At 38.9% G+C, this 18,231-nt stretch overlaps 1 protein-coding gene and 1 pseudogene across 2 annotated transcripts in view; one reads left to right on the forward strand and one right to left on the reverse strand.

Moving 5' to 3' along the window:
* PSIP1 (PC4 and SRSF1 interacting protein 1) overlaps nt 1-15,589 on the reverse strand; it is a 39,811-nt gene extending 24,222 nt beyond the window's left edge. For both annotated transcript variants that reach the window (XM_028107253.2, XM_028107254.2), the window contains exons 1-3: nt 15,508-15,589; nt 14,762-14,975; nt 11,365-11,441 (exon numbers count right to left, since the gene is read on the reverse strand). In XM_028107253.2, coding sequence (XP_027963054.1) covers nt 11,365-11,441; nt 14,762-14,833 — 149 coding nt within the window. In that variant the 5' untranslated portion in view covers nt 14,834-14,975; nt 15,508-15,589. The remainder of the gene's footprint in view (nt 1-11,364; nt 11,442-14,761; nt 14,976-15,507) is intronic.
* LOC148162382 (uncharacterized) lies at nt 14,832-15,847 on the forward strand (annotated as a pseudogene).
* Nucleotides 15,848-18,231: the final 2,384 nt, after the last annotated feature.

Raw genomic sequence — 18,231 nt, forward strand, 5'->3', positions numbered from 1 at the left:
GCACTCCAAATATAATTTTATTTCAAAGTAATCTGGTATAATACACAACTCACAAAACACTATCATTAAGGTATATTACTATATGTATATATACGTAGGTTTTTGGAATAAAGTGTGTTAAGAATTTTACTTTATTCAATGAAGGAATGAGAGGTTATAACTGGTTCGTTTGTTCATTCCTATATTCATTAAAGTCAGTCTTGTATTTGTGGTAGTTATGTCTTAAAGTCACCACAAACACTGGATTAGTGAATAACACACCACTGCCCCAGGGAAAATACAGGGTAGGGTTCCTGTGAGCCTCTGGTCGGTCATATTTTCGTCAACCAATCGATACATAATCTTGTTTTTTTGTGTGTTCTGTTTAAAGACACATTAACATATGTTAGGGACTCATTCACATTGAACTCACAGTCAGCAACTTATATAACACATACAGCACATTTCTCCATACAGCACAAAATTGCCTTCTGGCACTTAGGAACGCTAAATAGCACTTCAGCACCGTATGTAGGGGCTATAACAAAGTGCAAAATGACCAAGAAAAAAAAACACACAAAAATGAAAAAACTATAGCACTACCTAGGACTGCAAAAAGGACAGTTTATAGTATAAGAGCAAAAACAAGAAGGCAGAGTACTGCCCTGGTCAGCCTCAGCTAGGAATTTGTGCATCAAATCACTCAAAATTTTTGCCATTCTGCTTGCACATGAAGGCACAGTGAGTACTGATTTGGGTATATTTTTAGTGAGAAGGCAAATTCACAAATATGGAATCTGTGAATGATGAGACTAAATGGTGTGTGTAATTGGAGATATTTTCCAGAACAGACACTTTATATCTCTTACAACAGTAGGTCCTGCAGATGTTTGTCAATTCTATAAAGGAAGAGGCACTGACTGTACCTATGAGTTTTTTGGTTATGCTGCTTGATATACATGTATTCTCCAAAGGAAAAGGAAAATGAAAAGCAGATTACTACTCATTTCCTCTAAAATGTGCTATGATTTAAGATTATAAATTATTAATTAGGTATATATCACAAATTCCTTATCTGGTGAAATTCTTTAAGAATTAGGACCTAATGACTACAGTTTATACTCCAGTTAGAGTATTTTAGAAGGCTTTAGGATAAAATTTTAATTAAAAAGACTCAGAGCTCTATTTAAATATAACCAGTGCATATAAAAGTCAGCTTTATAATTTAAATTCTGTAATTTAGGAATTCTCACTGTATATATGTACTTTTAACTGCACATTGATTAAAGCACATTTAAATCATCATCTGATTCCTAGTAAAAGGGCTGAATTTCTGAATCATTCATTCCTACCCATTATCTCAAGTTAGAAAAACTAACACATTCAGTTACAACAGTAAAACAATTCTTCCTACATAATGTTTCAAATTCCAAGTAAATAACTTGAGTTAAATATCCATCAAAAACAAATATACTTCTAGTTAGAACAAACCAATTCAACACAAATCCTTGTAAAACCTCACAAAAACAACTCGTAAGGCCAAAGAGGACGAGAAACACAATACCATCAGAGACCTAGAAGCTGGAAAGAAAACTGAAAAAAGGTTGGATACTAAGCAGCAATGTACAAACACAGCACCATCCCTTACAGTTCAAAATGCCCAATGGGCTCAAAATTTGTGGCATCAAGAACTTCCAAAAGTGGAAGGGATCTTAAATACTTAATAAAATTATACAAAAGTATTTTAAAACTTCAAACATGGGCATTTTTAGATATGACTCTAAACCTAAAAGCTATTCAAAAGAGAAGACTCATTCTATCATGATGTTATTTAGTGTAAGAAGGTTTGACAGTTCATTTTACGTGGGTTATTTTTCTTTTAAAACAGATAATCCTTACTTTGCATGACAGCATGAGACTATAAAAATGACCAAGCAAAAGGGCCCTGGATGGCTCAGTTGGTTAGGTGTCTGACTCCCGGTTTCAGCTAAGGTCATGATAAGTCAAGATCTTAGGGTCCTGAGATTGAGCCCTCTTGTCAGGCTCCACACTCAGCAGGGTTTCTGCTTGAAGGTTTTCTCCTTTTGCCCCTCCCCCCATTCACACACATAAATAAATAAATCTAAATAAATAAAAAAGACAGCAAGGCAATCTAAATTAACAAGGGGAAAAATTATGGTCGTTCCATAATTTGAAACTGTCAAAACATTAAACTCTATTATTGACAAAGACATGAAAAAAATAAAATATTTAGCACACTGTAATGTAAAACATTAGAAAAACTGAGATTGAAGTGTTTTTCTCTGCTAAAAAAAAATGTAACTCAGGAAGAATAGTTTGAACAGCGCTTACTTTCTTCTGATCATGTAACTTATGTATGGAGTGAGCATATTTTCTATGCCTTGGCAAACTCATACTAAGTCTGATCAGCTTCCAACATTTTATCCTTTGCACTTTGAATGTTGTGAAATATCTGTAATGCTTTTTGTTGGCATCACTTCCTCTGAGACATCTTCATCCTTTGTATTACAACCACTTTCCTCATTTATGTTGCTAAGCTTGCCTTCACCAAGTTCCTCTGGCTGCATATGCAGTCTCTCCAAATGCAGCATGTCTACATTTGAAGATTAGCTATTTATTCTGTAACTCCACTTCCATTCAGTTCAAATTTCACTTCTAGTGTTATTAATTTGTTTCTTTGCTGCACTTTCACCTTTGTTGGCCAATCCCCTATATTGTTTTTTAAAAGTAACCTGACTGGGTATATCATTGAGATAACAATGCACCACCACCACTACACTCTGTCATCTACGCATGAATAGAAAAACAGATGCACACCGACCAATCACTAAGAGCCTTTGAAAAAAGTGACATGCTATGCATCTGTTATTTATATTCTGACTTGTGGACTGAAGAGCTAGCAGCAAATTTTGTGGTTTATGCAATTACAGTTAATATTCCAGGGTATGTGAAATTTGAACCATGTTATTGGGGGACTGGTGTTATTTAACTAAAACATGGCAACAAAATTCATGCATACTGGGTCTGTACCCTTCTCTCCTCTTCATGCTCTGACTTCAAAATTCTATTTTTAATAGATAGTAATACTGCCACTCTTGCTTTCTTTGTGACTATATTATATCATTACTTGGTCATGTCTTATTTGAGCTTTGTCTCACAAAGTAAGACACAGCTAGATTATTCCTACCTGAAAGATTGTTTCCAATCTGAAAGTCTTAACAGAATTCTATTCATACAATGTAATCATTTATATTTGGTCTTATTCACACCACCTTGTTTTACATATACCTTTTGATTATACTTGGATAACCGTCATTCTTACTTTTGCTGAATAGGTTTTCAAAAAATTCCCCCCCAATCCTTCCCTAGATTCAGATTTCAAGCTCTACTTTCTTTTATTTTTACTATTATGTTCACAGTTTAGCTGACTCTTGAACAAAATGGGTTTGAACTGTGCAGGTCCACTTATGAAGGGGATTTTTTTTGACATTGTAAATGTATTTTCTCTAGCTTACTTTATTATAATAATACAGCATATAATACATGTAACATACAAAATATGTGCTAATTAACTATATTATCCATAAGGCTTCCAGTCAACAGTAGGCTAGTAGTTAAGTTTTTGGCGAGTCAAAGTTATTTGCAGATTTTCAACTGCATGGAGGGTCAAGCGCCTCTAATGCCCACGCTCTTCAAGGGTCAACTGCCTAAGTCCTACTTAAAATTGCATCTTTATCAACATACCAAAATTTAAATAACGATGCTTTTCCAAGTGAAAAAACCTTTATAACTCTAAATAGTTCACATTATGTACAGAAGGTTAAAAAATATTCACACATGAAAAGATGCTCAATATCATTAGTCATCAGTAAAATGCAAATCAAAACCACAAGACACTACCTTCACACCCACTAGGATGGCTATAATAAAAGAGACAGATAATAACACGTCTTGGCAAAGATACTGATAAATTAAAATCCTCATACACTGCTCGCAGGAATGTTAAAATGATGCATGGCTGATCTGACAACAGTCTGGCAATTCCCGAAAGGATTAAACATAAAGTTATCATTTGACCCAGGAATTCCACTCCTACAGAAGTAAAAACACGTCCATGCAAAAACTGGTACACACAAAACTTGTATTCATTAATAGCCAAAAGTAAAAACAATCCAAATGTCTATACATTGGTGAATGGATAAATAAAATATGCTAGATTAATACAATGGGGTATTTGGCAATAAAAAGTAATGAAGAACTATCACATGATACAATACAGATTAACCTTGAAAACATGATAAATGAAAAAAGCCAGTCATTAAAGACATGTTATACAGTTCCATTTATATGAAACACTCAGAACAAGGAAATAGATTAGTGACTGCCATGGTAAGACAGGAGACAGAATTGGGGACAAATGGGAAGTATCTGCTAAAGGGCACAGGGTTTCTTCTTGGCATGATGAAAATGTTTTAAAACTGTGCTAATGGCTGCACTCCTCTCTTGTATATACTATGCATTGAATTGTACACTTTAAATGGATGAATTGCATAAGATATGCATTATATCTCAATAAAGCTGTTGAAAATATTCTTTAGTAAGTACACATCCTACCAAAAACAATCCATAATTTTACCGACTATAGATAGCCACTGTTTCAACCTGCTTTTTAGCTGTATGTATACATATTAATACGTAATTTAGATGTATATGCTACATATTCAGCCATCCTTTTTCAAATTAAAATGAACATCTCTTCATGGCAATAATTACTAACAGCCACATATTATTTCACTGAATGGCTATCTCAAAATTGACTTGCCTATTGCTGGACTACTTTCTGTAACATATTTTCTTTAAAAATAATGCAGCCATAGTAAATATAATAACGCTCAATCTTTGCACCTATCTTCATAATCTATTGTCAGTAGAATTGCTGGCTCAAGGAGTATGAGCAAGACTAAGGAACCCCTTAATGAGACTCAAACCATGGAGGAAGAAAGAAGACTCCTCCCACATTCTCATTGTAAAAAAGAAATGGTAATTATGGAACATGATGGAAGTGCTAGCTATTGCTATAGTGGTAATCGTACTGCAATACAGAAATGTATCAAATCAATATGTACACCCTAAACTTACACATTTTTTAAAGATTGTATTTATTTATTGAGAGAGACAGGGAGTGAGCAGGTGCTAGTGGGGGGGGCGGAGCAGCAGAGGGAGAGGGACAAGCAAACTCTGGGCTGAGCTCCAGAGCCTAACACGGGGCTCTATCTCAGGACCCTGATGATCTGAGCCAACATCAAGAGTCAGACACTCAACCAACTGAGCCACCCAGGCGCCCCAAACTTATACAATAGTATATATGTCTACTACATTAAAAAAAAAAAAAAAAGAAACTACAAGCACACGCCCACGCGCCCACACACACATACACAGAATCCTCCCTGGGGATGCAATCCCAAAGGTTTAATGAAGAGGGTCTTGATTATTGTTTAGACAGCCATCACTAGTCCCCAAGGGCACAACCTGATGTGGCTATGGCTCTGATTCATTCTTCAAAGCAGCCCATTTTAAAATGACATACCAAAAATAAATTTTAAAAAAGTTTTAAAATTAAGATTTAAAAAATAAAATGACCTACAAATCTCAGAGAAAATACATCAAAACCTTAACAGGTTTTGGGGTCATTTCTTAAAAACAGGATAAAAATGGCTTGTTTCCTTTATAAAAAACTTCTTAATTTTAACAATGAAAAGATACACGTTAATTCAGAGTTACCCATCAAATTCCAGAGGTGAGAAGAAACTTAGGTATCACCAAAATCCTCATTTTAAAGATTAGAAAACTGAAGCCCAGAAGGATTAACTCATTCAAGCAAGGTCATCTAGCTATTAAACAGCAGAGCCTCAACTTTGTACAGTACTCGTTAAGAGGGTTTCAGAGTTTCCTTTATTCACTGCAATACAGTCTCTGAAATCCCTACTAAAATACTGATACCATATCCCTGTATCTGTCAACTCTGACTTTAAATACCAATGTCCTCGCCCTTAAGAATCAAGGCTAATGTAAAATGTCCTAAGAAAATAGCAAATCGGGTGCCTGGGTGGCTCAGTCGTTAAGCGTCTGCCTTTGGCTCAGGTCATGATCCCAGGGTCCTGGGATTGAGCCCCACATCGGGGTCCCTGCTCAGCGGGGAGCCTGCCTCTCCCTCTCCCACTCCCCCTGCTTGTGCTCCCTCTCTTGCTGTCAAATAAATAAAATAGCAAATCATTAACAGCTGGCCCTTGAACAAGGTGGGGGTTTGGGGTGCTGACTCCCCATATGGTCAAAAATGCGTAACTTCGTCTCCCCCTAAACTTTACTAATAGCCTACTGTTGACCAGAAACACATATTTTATGTTACATGTATTATATACTATATTCTCACAATAAAGTTAGGAAAAATGAAATCTTATTTAAAAAAATCATAAAGAAGAAAAAATATATTTACAGTACTGTAAAAAGTCCGCATAAGCAGACTTGCGCAGTTCAAACCCATGTTGTTCAAGGGTCACCAGATGTATCCCTCACCAAAGCTCAATTATCACACACCTGGGGTTCTCGCCCTTTAAGGCAAAGCAGAAGTCATGTGTAAAAACTGGGAAAACTTATCAAAAGCTCAACATACAAAGCTCAAAACTTGTTTAACTGTTGCCAAGTAGTACTACTGAACAGCTCTATTTCCGAAAACACTGATTCTAAGTTGCTGCTTCATTTCTCCGTTATTATTAAATCACAAAATATGAAATATACTGTTTCATAACTAGGTTTTATTTTTTTAAGATTTTATCTTTCTGGCAGCGAGCGCACGAGTGAGCACAAGCAGGCAGAGCGGCAGGCAGAAGCAGGCTCCCCATTGAGCAGGGAGCCTGACACTGGGCTCGGTCCCAAGGCCCTGGGACCATGACCTGAGCCAAAGGCAGATGCTTAACCACTGAGCCACCCAGGCGCCCCTATAACTAGGTTTTATAACAGCATGCATTCCTTATTTTTTTTTTTTAAGATTTTATTATTTGTCAGAGAGAGAGAGCAAGCACAAGCAGGGGGAGTGGTAGGCAGAGCAAGCAGAGCAGGCAGGAGGAGGAGCAGGGAGCCTGATGCAGGGCTCGATCCCAGGACCCTGGGATCATGACCTGAGCTGAAGGCAGACGCTCAACTGACTGAGCCACCCAAGCGTCCCAACATGCATTCTTTCTAACAGCAAACAATTCAAGAGACAACTGACTATATATCTACTATGTGCCATGAGCCTGCTGGTATAGAGATGAATAAACAGTATAAGGCTTATGAGAAACTATACTGTATAAAGTTCCACACCAACACATGCAATTATGGCTAGAGTACAGAAGCTGTATAGAAGAACAAGTGAAGACAATAAAATCCCAGTCTACGATTTCATTTCTTTATTCCTTTCTTGTGGACAGGTTATACAAAAAACTGCCACCTCCCCATTCATCTTCACTCCTAAAACTATGTATCAGGCTGGTTTTAAAACAGCCTGTGATGGATACTTTTGAAGTTCCTAGAACTGGGCCTCCAACCTCTTTGTATTAAGACAAAAATCAGTTAAGGAGATAAATTCAACAAAGTAACATCTTCATTTAAATTTCCTAGACTTTAGAGAGAGACCTGTGAGAGTATTTCCTCAGTAAGCAATAGCAATCAGCAAATCTTCAAGCTGCATTTCAAACAATTTAACACTTGTATTAATTTGTCTTTGAAAAATAATATAACATTATCTTTAGTAGCTGATGTTTATTAATACATGTGAAGCACCGTTCTAAGCATTTTTCATGTAGTATGTTGTTTATACCCCAAAATTCTGAGGTAAATTATTCCCATTTTACAAATAAGGACACAAGGCTAAGTAACCTATCCAGGGTCATGTAGCAAATAAATGGCAGTCAGAATTCATAAACGGTCTTCTGATCTAGTTGTCTTAAAACACTATATAAATGTTGGTTAATGGACAACAAATTCATCATCAACAAATGATTTTATCTAGGGCGTACACTTTCAATCACCAAATATTTATTTAACAGCTACTATGCACCAGGCACTTATGTAAATGATGACAAACAAGATAGACAAAGGTCCCTGGTCTCCAAGCTCTTCACTTGGGGGTGAAAGAAAAAAAAAATTTCAGTCATCATAGCGATGAAGAAAATAAGTATGAAAAAGAGGACATGAGCTAAGATCTAAATGACTTTGAAAATCTGAGGGCGTTTCCCAACAAAGAAAAAAATAAGGAAGGACCTAAGACAAGAGAAAGTAGATTTATGTAACAGTGAAAAAAATGTGATGAGGTTGGAGAGGTAAGCATAGGCTAATTCATACAGTTCTTAATAAACAGCATTTATAGATAAATTTTGGGGGTCCTGTTTGTTGGTAATGTTAATTAGGAAGCCACTGAAGATTTCTGGACAGGGAAATGATATGTTCTGACTAGGATATGAAGATCACTTTGACTATATACGAAGAATGCAAACTGAAACCAAGATAGGGTTAGGACACTTTTTTAAAAAAGATTTTATTTATTTAATTTATTTATTAGAGAGTGAGGGCACGAGGAGCAGGGAGGGGCAGAGGAGAGAGAGCAGCAGACTCCTCTCTGGGCAGGGAGCCCGATGGGGGACTCATCCTAGGACTCTGGGATCATGACCTGAGGTGAAGGCAGACGCTTAACTGACTGAGCCACCCAGGCGCCCAGGTTAGGACACCATATGGGCTGAAGTTGTAGTAGAGGAGACAGAGAAGAGTGGAAAGATCATAATGCACTCTAAAAAGAATAAAACTTGCAGGCTGACTGCTAGTGGGGAGGGAGGGAAAAGACTATAATATGTAATCAAAGATAACACCACGACTTGGCTCCAGCAAAGCACTGGGTCCTTGTCAGTCTCGTTTACTAAGAATCTGTCTTGAACGTTAGTTTTAAGATACCTAGCAGATGGTCACAGTTGGTATACATAAGGGCTCACTGTTGTCTAATATTCAAAATTTGACTGCTAGATGAATTTACTGTGAATGTCATAAAATGCTAAGAAAAACCAAAGTTTCTAGGTCAGGGCAAGAATGAAGCAAGCTCCAAAAAGGTTCTGCACTAAATTCACATTTAAAAAATATCTTTAAAAAAATCTTACTCTATAAATCAGTTATGAATAAGTATAGTTTTCCAAATTGCCCTTTCTTCTCCCATGTTCTTCCTTTCCCATATCCCTAACTATAGGCTGTTAGAATAATCTCCCATTTATGCAAAATCCACACTGAAAGGCTCCCAATAAACACCATCCCAATTTGGCAGGGGGGGAAGGGGGTACCAAGGCAAATCATCAGAGACCTAGTTTCTAAAAATTAACCTTAAATACAAAAAAAAGTCAAGTCACCAGACCAATGGAGATACAGCAGCACTGCCTTTTTGAAGATAAATGGTATACTTATGACAACACTAAAGCACAGAACGTCAGATGCTGAAATGAAAATTTAATATTGGCTTAATTTTAAAGTTATATTCTAAATCCTTGAACATATTCCAATTTCTTAAATATTAATTCATTGTCTTCACCAATCATTCAATAATTGTTATTTTGTTATTAACCAAACAATGCTTAATGAAAGTTTGGTTATTTGGTGTTGTTTTAAAATTTACAGATATTTACAACATAAAAATCTTCATTTTCAAATGCTAGGGGAAGGTATAGTCATTCCTCTATACATAATATAAACTATGTGTTCTCGGAAGCTATAAGGCCACATATGAAAGTATGTAAAATCTGTCCCATATCAGAAAAATCACTTTTAAAGAATCCTAAACTTACAAAACTGAAAAAAATCTAAGGAACGTCTACTCACATTACTACAGTGTTTCCAAACTTCACATGCATCAGAATCATCTGGAAGGCTTGTTAAAACAGATTGCTGGGCCCCACACCCCAGTTTCTGATTCAGGAGTTGTGAGGTGGAGTCCAAGACTTTGCATGTCTAAAATTCCCATGTGATGCTGGTGCAGCTTGACCTAGGACCACACTTTGTAAACCGCTACTCCAATAGCGAGTACACAAATTTTTCATCAAAAGATAGCTTTTCCTATTAATTTAATGGGAATTTTTAAAATGATAATTACCCTATTGAGTCAGAAATGCATCATTTCTTACAAAACTTAAGTTTTGACGTGTAGGATATACCTAAACCCGACTCAAAGTAATTATGAAGGCCAATCCAATTCTAGACTCAAAACTGCATTTAACAAAATAATTATGCAACATTGTATAATACCATTAATATGACACGTCCGGAATTGGCAAATCTACAGAGTGGTTGTCCAATTCTTGGGCGGAGGGAATGGAGAATAACTGCTAATGGATATGAAAATAAATGTACTAAAACCCACTGAATTACATACTTTAAACAAGTGAAACTTTATGATGTAAACTTCATCTCAATAAAGCTGTCAAAAGAAATTATGTGAAAGTTCATAGGATAGCTAACATCAAACCAACTGTTGCCTTTGTAGACACTGTTAGGAACACATAATTCTAATTAGCTGTATCAACTTTGTTTCTCCTGGTCCAAGGTAAACAAGCCTACTCTACCAAAATTATTGCAAATTTTAAACTTCAAGTCCAAAATCAGCAAAGTTACATAAATAGTACTTCTAAGACTGTTAAATTATAGGTATGTAGGATGTCATACACCAAATCAGTGAAATAGGCCTTGGAGTAGTCCTATGCACCTAGAAATACCAGTTCAACAATATTTGGTTGCAATTTTTGAAAGATTAATTTGCTCTACCAAATTGGTCCTCTGCCCACATATCCACCAGGGGCAGCAGGGTAGTCCCAAGGGCTCTCAGGACCACATAAATCACACGAGAGAGAACCATCCAGACTTCTTCTCTCTCTTCCCATAATATACCATTTGTGTGGCTAATATCGCCAAAGCCGAAAACAAGGCGCTAGGCTGTCCTTATGAAAAGCATTTATTATACTAAATATCAATACCAAATGCCCTGTTAAGAACTTTCTTTACACACTTATCTATGAGTCATTCTTCTGGTAGCTGAGGGGACCCATATACATCCCCCTTTTATAATTAAGGAAACATCTATTCCAATGAAAGTTAAACCTGCAGCGTCTAATTTTTCTGCCCTAAAAATAAATTTTAAAAAGGAAACTTGAAGTCTTTTTCCAAAATTCAAAGATGATCTTAAAAGTTTCCTATTATTACTCTAATATTTTCTCTTTGAAGTAGTCTCTACTTCTCATTTTATGCTCAATGACCCTATGAAATTAACTCTGATTTGCCTTTAGAGCTAAAAGGACTTACGTCTCATGAGTTCCAAAAAAGAAAATGGGTAGTTTGTTTGTGGGTGGTTTTACAGCTCCATCAGGAACTTCATCTACCTAAAAGAAAGATCAGAAAAATTAAAATCTTTTAAATCACACACACCTCAACACACCAGAATAAAGTGAGAACAAGACATCCAAAAAGGATCTTATAAAAGTAGACCAGTTCTATAGGTCATAATCCCTATCCCAGTTCTGAAACCCAAGAAGTTCTGAAACCCAAGAAGTTCTGAAACCCAAAATATTTCTCAAAATTCAACTGATGACAAAACCTGGACTGACACTGAAGCTATTTTGTTGTTTCTTTTATCCACCAGTGTTTCTACTAATGCTTCTCTGCAAAAATACTCTGTTAGATTACCATGTGCCATTCTAGAAGCCTACCGGGAGCAAAATGTATACCGTATGTATACCTCGAATTTTGATTTTTTAAACATATCTGATCCCGAGCATTTCAGATAAGGGAGCCCGAACCCGTTCAAAAATCCTAACTGATATTTCTGCAGGGAGCCTACACAAATACCAGAGAAATGTAAAAGCAGACATTAATGAAAGTTTCAAGCAGTATTTCTCAAAGTTTGAAACACATGTTCTAGAAAGATCTTGTACCTACATGGCGGAATCAGATGAAGTTCTGTTCCTTTTTCAATCATTCTAATTAAGTAATGAAGGAAGTATCAGGTGCTATCATGTCTAACATATCTGTAATACCTGTCACTTTCTCTTAACAATGAAGGAAAAGCAGACCTCAAAGGTAAAGCCATCAGGCAGTAATTTAACATTTCAATTTTTTCATTACTTCATAATAACATTTCTGTGTCATAACCCGCCTAATTTCAAAGATATTTTAAAAAATCAATTAGCTCTGTTAAGAAGGGAGCAGACCTTTTGAGGACCTACTACGCTCTGTATGCATTACCATGTTGAAAAAAGACGGTGAAAGTGATTTGACTGTTTCTCAGTCTGAAGGTTTCGGACATCAACAGAATCATTATCACCTAACACTCTTAGGGACTTTAATTTCCTCACCTATACCATCATTATACTGGTCATTTCAACCTCATGAGAAGGCCCCAAGAACTGTGAAAATCCTTAGGGCCCTTAAGGGATATTTTCTGTCAACCCAGTTCGTATGCTTCTTTCTGCTGGCAAAGTTTTTTGTTTTTTTTTTTTAAGATTTTATTTATTTATTTGACAGAGAGAGAAAGAGATAGAGAGCACGAGAGGGAAGAGGGTCAGAGGGAGAAGCAGACTCCCCGCTGAGCAGGGAGCCCGATGTGGGACTCGATCCCAGGACTCCAGGATCATGACCTGAGCCGAAGGCAGTCGCTTAACCGACTGAGCCACCCAGACACCCTGCTGGCAAACAGTTTTAAATGTGGAGCACCTACGGAGTTTAATAAGTGTTAGGCAATTTTTAAAAAGTTGACTGTAAAAACAATTATCCTTATAGAGGATTCCAAGAACATACAAAACTTAAAATTAAGGAAGTTTGAAATATAGACAGAAAACATTAAAATCAAAATACGGACAACTGTCATCTTCACAGATGATAATAAATACCCTAATCTCTCAAGCAAAGACATAACTTGTTAAAATTAGAGAAGAGAGAAAAAGGAATATAATTCTCGGACAGAGAATATCAAACCAAATTCAGCTGCTTCTAAAGAAAAAAAGGAGAAAAGAGACAAAAAGTTCCCATTCCGAGTGACCTTGTTGAATATAGAACTTATTAAAGAAGGAAAATACTCTGGCCCTCCTAAGGCTACTTACTCTGCTTGCAGTATCATCTCTTAATCACCTAACACAATAAAGCATGTTAAGAGGACAACTTGTAAGAAAAGTAGGTAACTTTTTAAACGTTTTCATTTGGATTTTAACTGTAGTGTAGCACCAAAATGTGAATACAGATATACCCCATAACCTCAAATTTTATAACAACTCAAAATAAATAAGGATGTTAAAAACCATGAAAAAAAGTATCCTGGAGGGGCCTTAAACCTGCCCAGTTTCCCTCTCCTCTATTCAAACAAGAAATCATGTTGTATAAGTACATGATTACATACTAAGGGCTGTGGGAGACATGAAGAAATTCAGTTTGTCTATTGCCCTCAAGAAGCTTACAATCTAAAAAAAACAAAAAAACAAAAAACCCTTATAATCTATTTGTAAATCAAAGCATGAACCTAAGAGTTAAAATGTTATCACAAAGGAAATAGAATGTCAAATATATAGATAAGAATTAAGAGTAAGGATTGTTCAAGATAAGACTTCAGTGAAAAGGTAGACTTGATATACTGGGGGTAAATTCTTTCCAGGTTTAGGAAGGAAACCTGTAAGCAAGAACTGGACGGGAAAAATCAAGAGAACAGTAAACATTTTATACTTGCACAGCACTCAGCAAACACGCTACATGAGTCTCTGTAACCAATGGCTATGTTTTCTCCCAGCTGACATAATTAAAAATACAGGTTTTAATTGTCTTTAAGAAATACACTCCTTAAAGAAGAGTAAATTGGTGGAAATTACAACTCTAGAATTTATATTTAAAAAAGATCTTGAGCATTCTAATCTAATGGATCTCAACAGTTTTTTGGTTCTATCGTGATCTTAGAACCTGAGTCCTACCATAAGCTAACAAAAAGACCTCTTTTTCTGAAAATGGCGTTTAGGTATTAGTCTCAATTGTTAAATGTCACAAAAATCCTGGGCTTTAATTACCTCTCTGTACCACTAGATGTGAACCTAGGAATCTGGGTCTACTGATCTTTTGCCTATGGGAAACAAAGAGGTAAAACAACTTCTTCAAGGTCATAAGGCAAACTTCACGAACACAAACGTGAAAATAAATTTACAAAAAACTTATTGTAAAATTTTCAAAAATATCCAGTCCTGAATCTCTGTATTAAACAAGCAAATCCACAAGGCCTCATCAACTACAAAACATAAAAAATCCCTATGAAACCAATTAAATCACATCTCTGACATCCAAGAGTCTGCATAAACTCCGATACTCTGCCTTTTACTTAAAATTGTTAAAAAGTCAATGTTTCATTAAACGGTAAACATAAAATCCCACCTTATTTTCACCTACAATGGAACATTATTAACTGGCATCACATTTAAATATTTCCTATTAAGAAAACCTGCCCAAGTCTGTCAAAAACAAACCCATAGGGAATCGCTTAAGTAGAAACACCTGGATTTTTACAATTCCACGGGAGCTTCCTGGGCAGAAGGCTAAAACGAAAGGTTATAAATGAGACCAAACGAAAGCAAGGGGGGAAAAGGACCCGAGAACAAAATTAAGAGAAAGGGTAAGAAGTAGGCCCCTGAGGAAGGTAGCACCGCTAAATGCGAAGGCTAAAATCACTTACTCGAGCTGGCCAATGAGGATAACCTTTCATCTTGGCGAAGATGAGGTCTCCAGGTTTGAAATCGCGAGTCATGTTTCGGGGGCGAGGCCGGGGGTCCGAAGCCCAGGGAGGAGGCGCGGCGGTGCGGACGGCGAGGGGATGCCAGAGGCCGGACGGGAGCCGAGGCTCCCGGGGCGGCGGGAGGGGGAAGATGCCTCCGGGCGTCCCGACGCGCCTGCGAGGGAGAGCACCGAGGGCGGTTAATGCTCAGAAACCCGAAGGGAGGGGCCCCACGGGGAGGCCCGGGGGAGGGGGAGGGGAGGGCCGGGGAGGGGTGGGGGTGGGAGAGTGAGGGGAGAGCCGCCTCCCGCTCCTCCCCCGCGAGTGCGCGGCCTCCGCAGCCCAGGAGCTACCCTTCCAGGCTTCGGCAGCTTCACCGCTCGACGACCGAAAAGACGCCACCACCTGAGGCTGAGATGCTTCTCAGCCCCCAATTCCCCTTTCTCCCGCCCCATCTTTCCTCTGGCTTTTTTCTCCGGGCTTGAGCCCCAAGAGGGAGGGGGTCTGGGGAGAGGGAAAAAAGGTGGCATAGGAAAAGGGGAATGTCCCCCTCCCATCCACACCCAACATCTCCCCCAACCTGCTTCCCGACGGTCGCAGCCCCGGGCCGCCCCTCGGCTCCCGGGCGGGCCGCGGCCACTTCCACGCTAGAGCCAGGAGCGAGGCCACTGGGGGGGGGGCGGGGCGAGTCCCCGCCACCCGCTCACCTGCCGGGGCCGCGGGCGCTGAGGCTGCGGTGGCGGGCCGGCCGCCTCTGCCCGCGTCCACGCAAGCCACCTGCGCCACCAGCTGCCGCAGAGGCGTCTCAACGGCTCCGAATGGCAACCGCCGCCGCCGCTGCCGCCGCCGTCGCTGCGCTGCTCCCGCGCGGCTCCCGCTCGGCGCCCGCTAGCACTGGGGCGGGACCAACTGCTGGCCGAGGGAGGGGGGGCAACGCAGCACCGGCCTGAGGTGTGTGGCTCGGAAGCGGAACTTCAGAAGCCGCTAGATCTCCAAGTTGGCTTTTGCCCAGGGGTTACAGCCAAGTGCAGAGAGATACTGGGGTAAAGGAACAAAGGAGTGGGCGAAAAAAGCTCGGCCTGCGGCGGCTCCCCCCTGCGGTTTGCAGAGTGGTCGGGCCCGGCCCGCCCCTGCTGGCTACTCTGCGTGTGTGTATTTGTATGTGTACTGTATGTAAAAGGCGGGGAGGGAGGAAACGATTGTTGTGGACGGGGTTTGGGGGCGGGTATCCGGGCCTCCAGCCCTTGGCTGTGTGTTGGGGAGAACCTGGCAGCCTAAGCTGCATGTTCTTGCATCGTTTCCCAGGGTGGGGAGGCTTTAATGCTGCACTTGCGCGGTTTGCACCATCCATCCAAAAAAGAACTGTACAAAAACCCATAGATGAAATCGGAGCATGAGGCTGTTGCAGGGTGTGCAGCTTGTAGGCCTCTTACACCTCGCTGAATGGGCCTTTTCCTTGAAATTGTAATACGAGAAAGCCCTATTTCTTTTCTTTTAAATTTGAAGCACCAAGGACTATTAAAACTGCAGTCCTAACGAATGCAAAATGTGAAGGGAAAAAAAAACAATAACAGGAAAGCATAAGTCTTTCAGATAGGATGTGGGTTTGGGCCCGGACTAAATTTTAGCTGCATCTAAATTGTATTTCTTTGGTGGAATTGTAGCTGGGTGGTGGTCAAGTGTAAAAGTGTTGATAAACCTCACATGTTTTGTCTCTTAAAATACTCTTCAAGGGATTTCTAAAATTATTTTATTTTTTGATCCTTCAGCTAATACGATTTTTAAGACGTTGGTAGTAACATGCCCAGCTTTCTAATATGAATTGGTACTGTAATATTTTTATTGTGCCTGAACTATGTTACTAGAATTGTCTAATTTTACTTAACCATTAACATTCACCCAGGTTCCCAATACATGTAGTAAATAAAAAGGCATTTCGAAAATTAATAAAAATTAATCTTAAATTTTGTTTCATGCTTCACTGAATCCCCCCAAAAAGTACCTACTGTGTGTCAAGCATTTTTAAGTGCTGGGGATACAACCATGAACAAAAAGCATAAATACTTCCTGTCTAGAAACAGAATGAAAATATGAAAAAGCTTAAAAATATATATATAAAGAATGGTATGTAGCACATCCTCCTTTAAATGAAGAACTCACAACTGGGAATAAATCAGGGAAAGCTTTATTAAAGTAGGTAAAAATTGAGAAGAATACTTTGAAAGAGATACTTCCTTAAAAGGAATGAAGACATCCCCAATGCAAATTGTCCTGCAGGGAATTTCAAGAGACTAAATCATACCTCAGCAACAGGCTGAGGGTTCCAAGTGTTGCAAAAAGAGAAATTGGCAATGAAGAGGGAAAGGTTAGAGAGAGGTCTTGAAGCCTCTCATCCTGAATGAATTTGATATAATGTATGCTAGGGAGCTACTAAAGGTTGCTGAGCAAGAAAGTAAAGATGATTCTTTAAAAAGTTATTCTTGCTTGCTACAAAGTAGGTGACAATAGAAAGAGGTTGGAGGTTCCTGTTGTACTCCCAAAGTGACCCATTTCTAGATGAGACTGGTGACTGAAAAAGGCAAGAAAGTGAACAACTAAGTATACAAAAGAATGATTACCAGGCGTTAGCCATAGATAGTGCACAGGAAAAGTGGAGAAAGATGTACTGAAGAAAATTCCAAGACACTGAGTAGGAGAGACCAAAGCATCATCCAGCTACCATTTCTTACACACCTCCTTTGTTCTAAGCCTTTAAAGGCTTTGCAATTCCAAGTATGGTCCAGGGCCCAGCAGCATGAGCTGTATCTCCCCAGACTTGCTAAATCATAATCTGCATTTTAACAAGACCCCCAGGTGATTCTTATGCAGATTCAACTTAGAGAGACTTTTGCTATGGAGGATGCGACAGGAACATTAAACCAAGTAGGGAAAACACACATGATAGATAAATTATAATTAATATTAAAAGATAACATTGTATTAGTGCTAAATGACAGAACAAATAAAAAAGGAGTGGTTTCTGTGAGTGGGGGTTGGGCCTCAGAAAAGATGAAAATAGAGGGAAAATGGAAAAGCATTGTTGTTTCCGTGTTAATGTCAAAAATAAAAAGTACAAACTTAGCTCTTGGTGTCTTTAAGTTTGGCAATTTCATTTTGTGTTAGTCTATAGACAAACCCTTGAAAACAGTAAGTCAGGGCAAAACAGGTGGTAGTTTAAGCCTCCAGAGAACAAAAGCCCAGGATCCCTGGGAGCAGCAGTTCGGAATGGGAGGAAAAGGGGGAGTGGTGAGGGAGGAGGGAGGGTTGCACTCAGCAGAGCCTCTTGGAGAGCTTTTCTGAACTATGGAGAGCCTGTTCCCCTCTCCAGCCGGGCTTCATGCACCCCGCCCCCGTACTCCGTCTTCCTAGGGAGGTGAAGCCAGGAAAAGTAC

The sequence above is a fragment of the Eumetopias jubatus genome, unplaced genomic scaffold (assembly GCF_037043125.1).
Source record: "Eumetopias jubatus isolate StellerSeaLion01/CBP00866 unplaced genomic scaffold, mEumJub1_p1.0 scaffold_15, whole genome shotgun sequence".
In the NCBI taxonomy this organism is placed as follows: domain Eukaryota; kingdom Metazoa; phylum Chordata; class Mammalia; order Carnivora; family Otariidae; genus Eumetopias; species Eumetopias jubatus.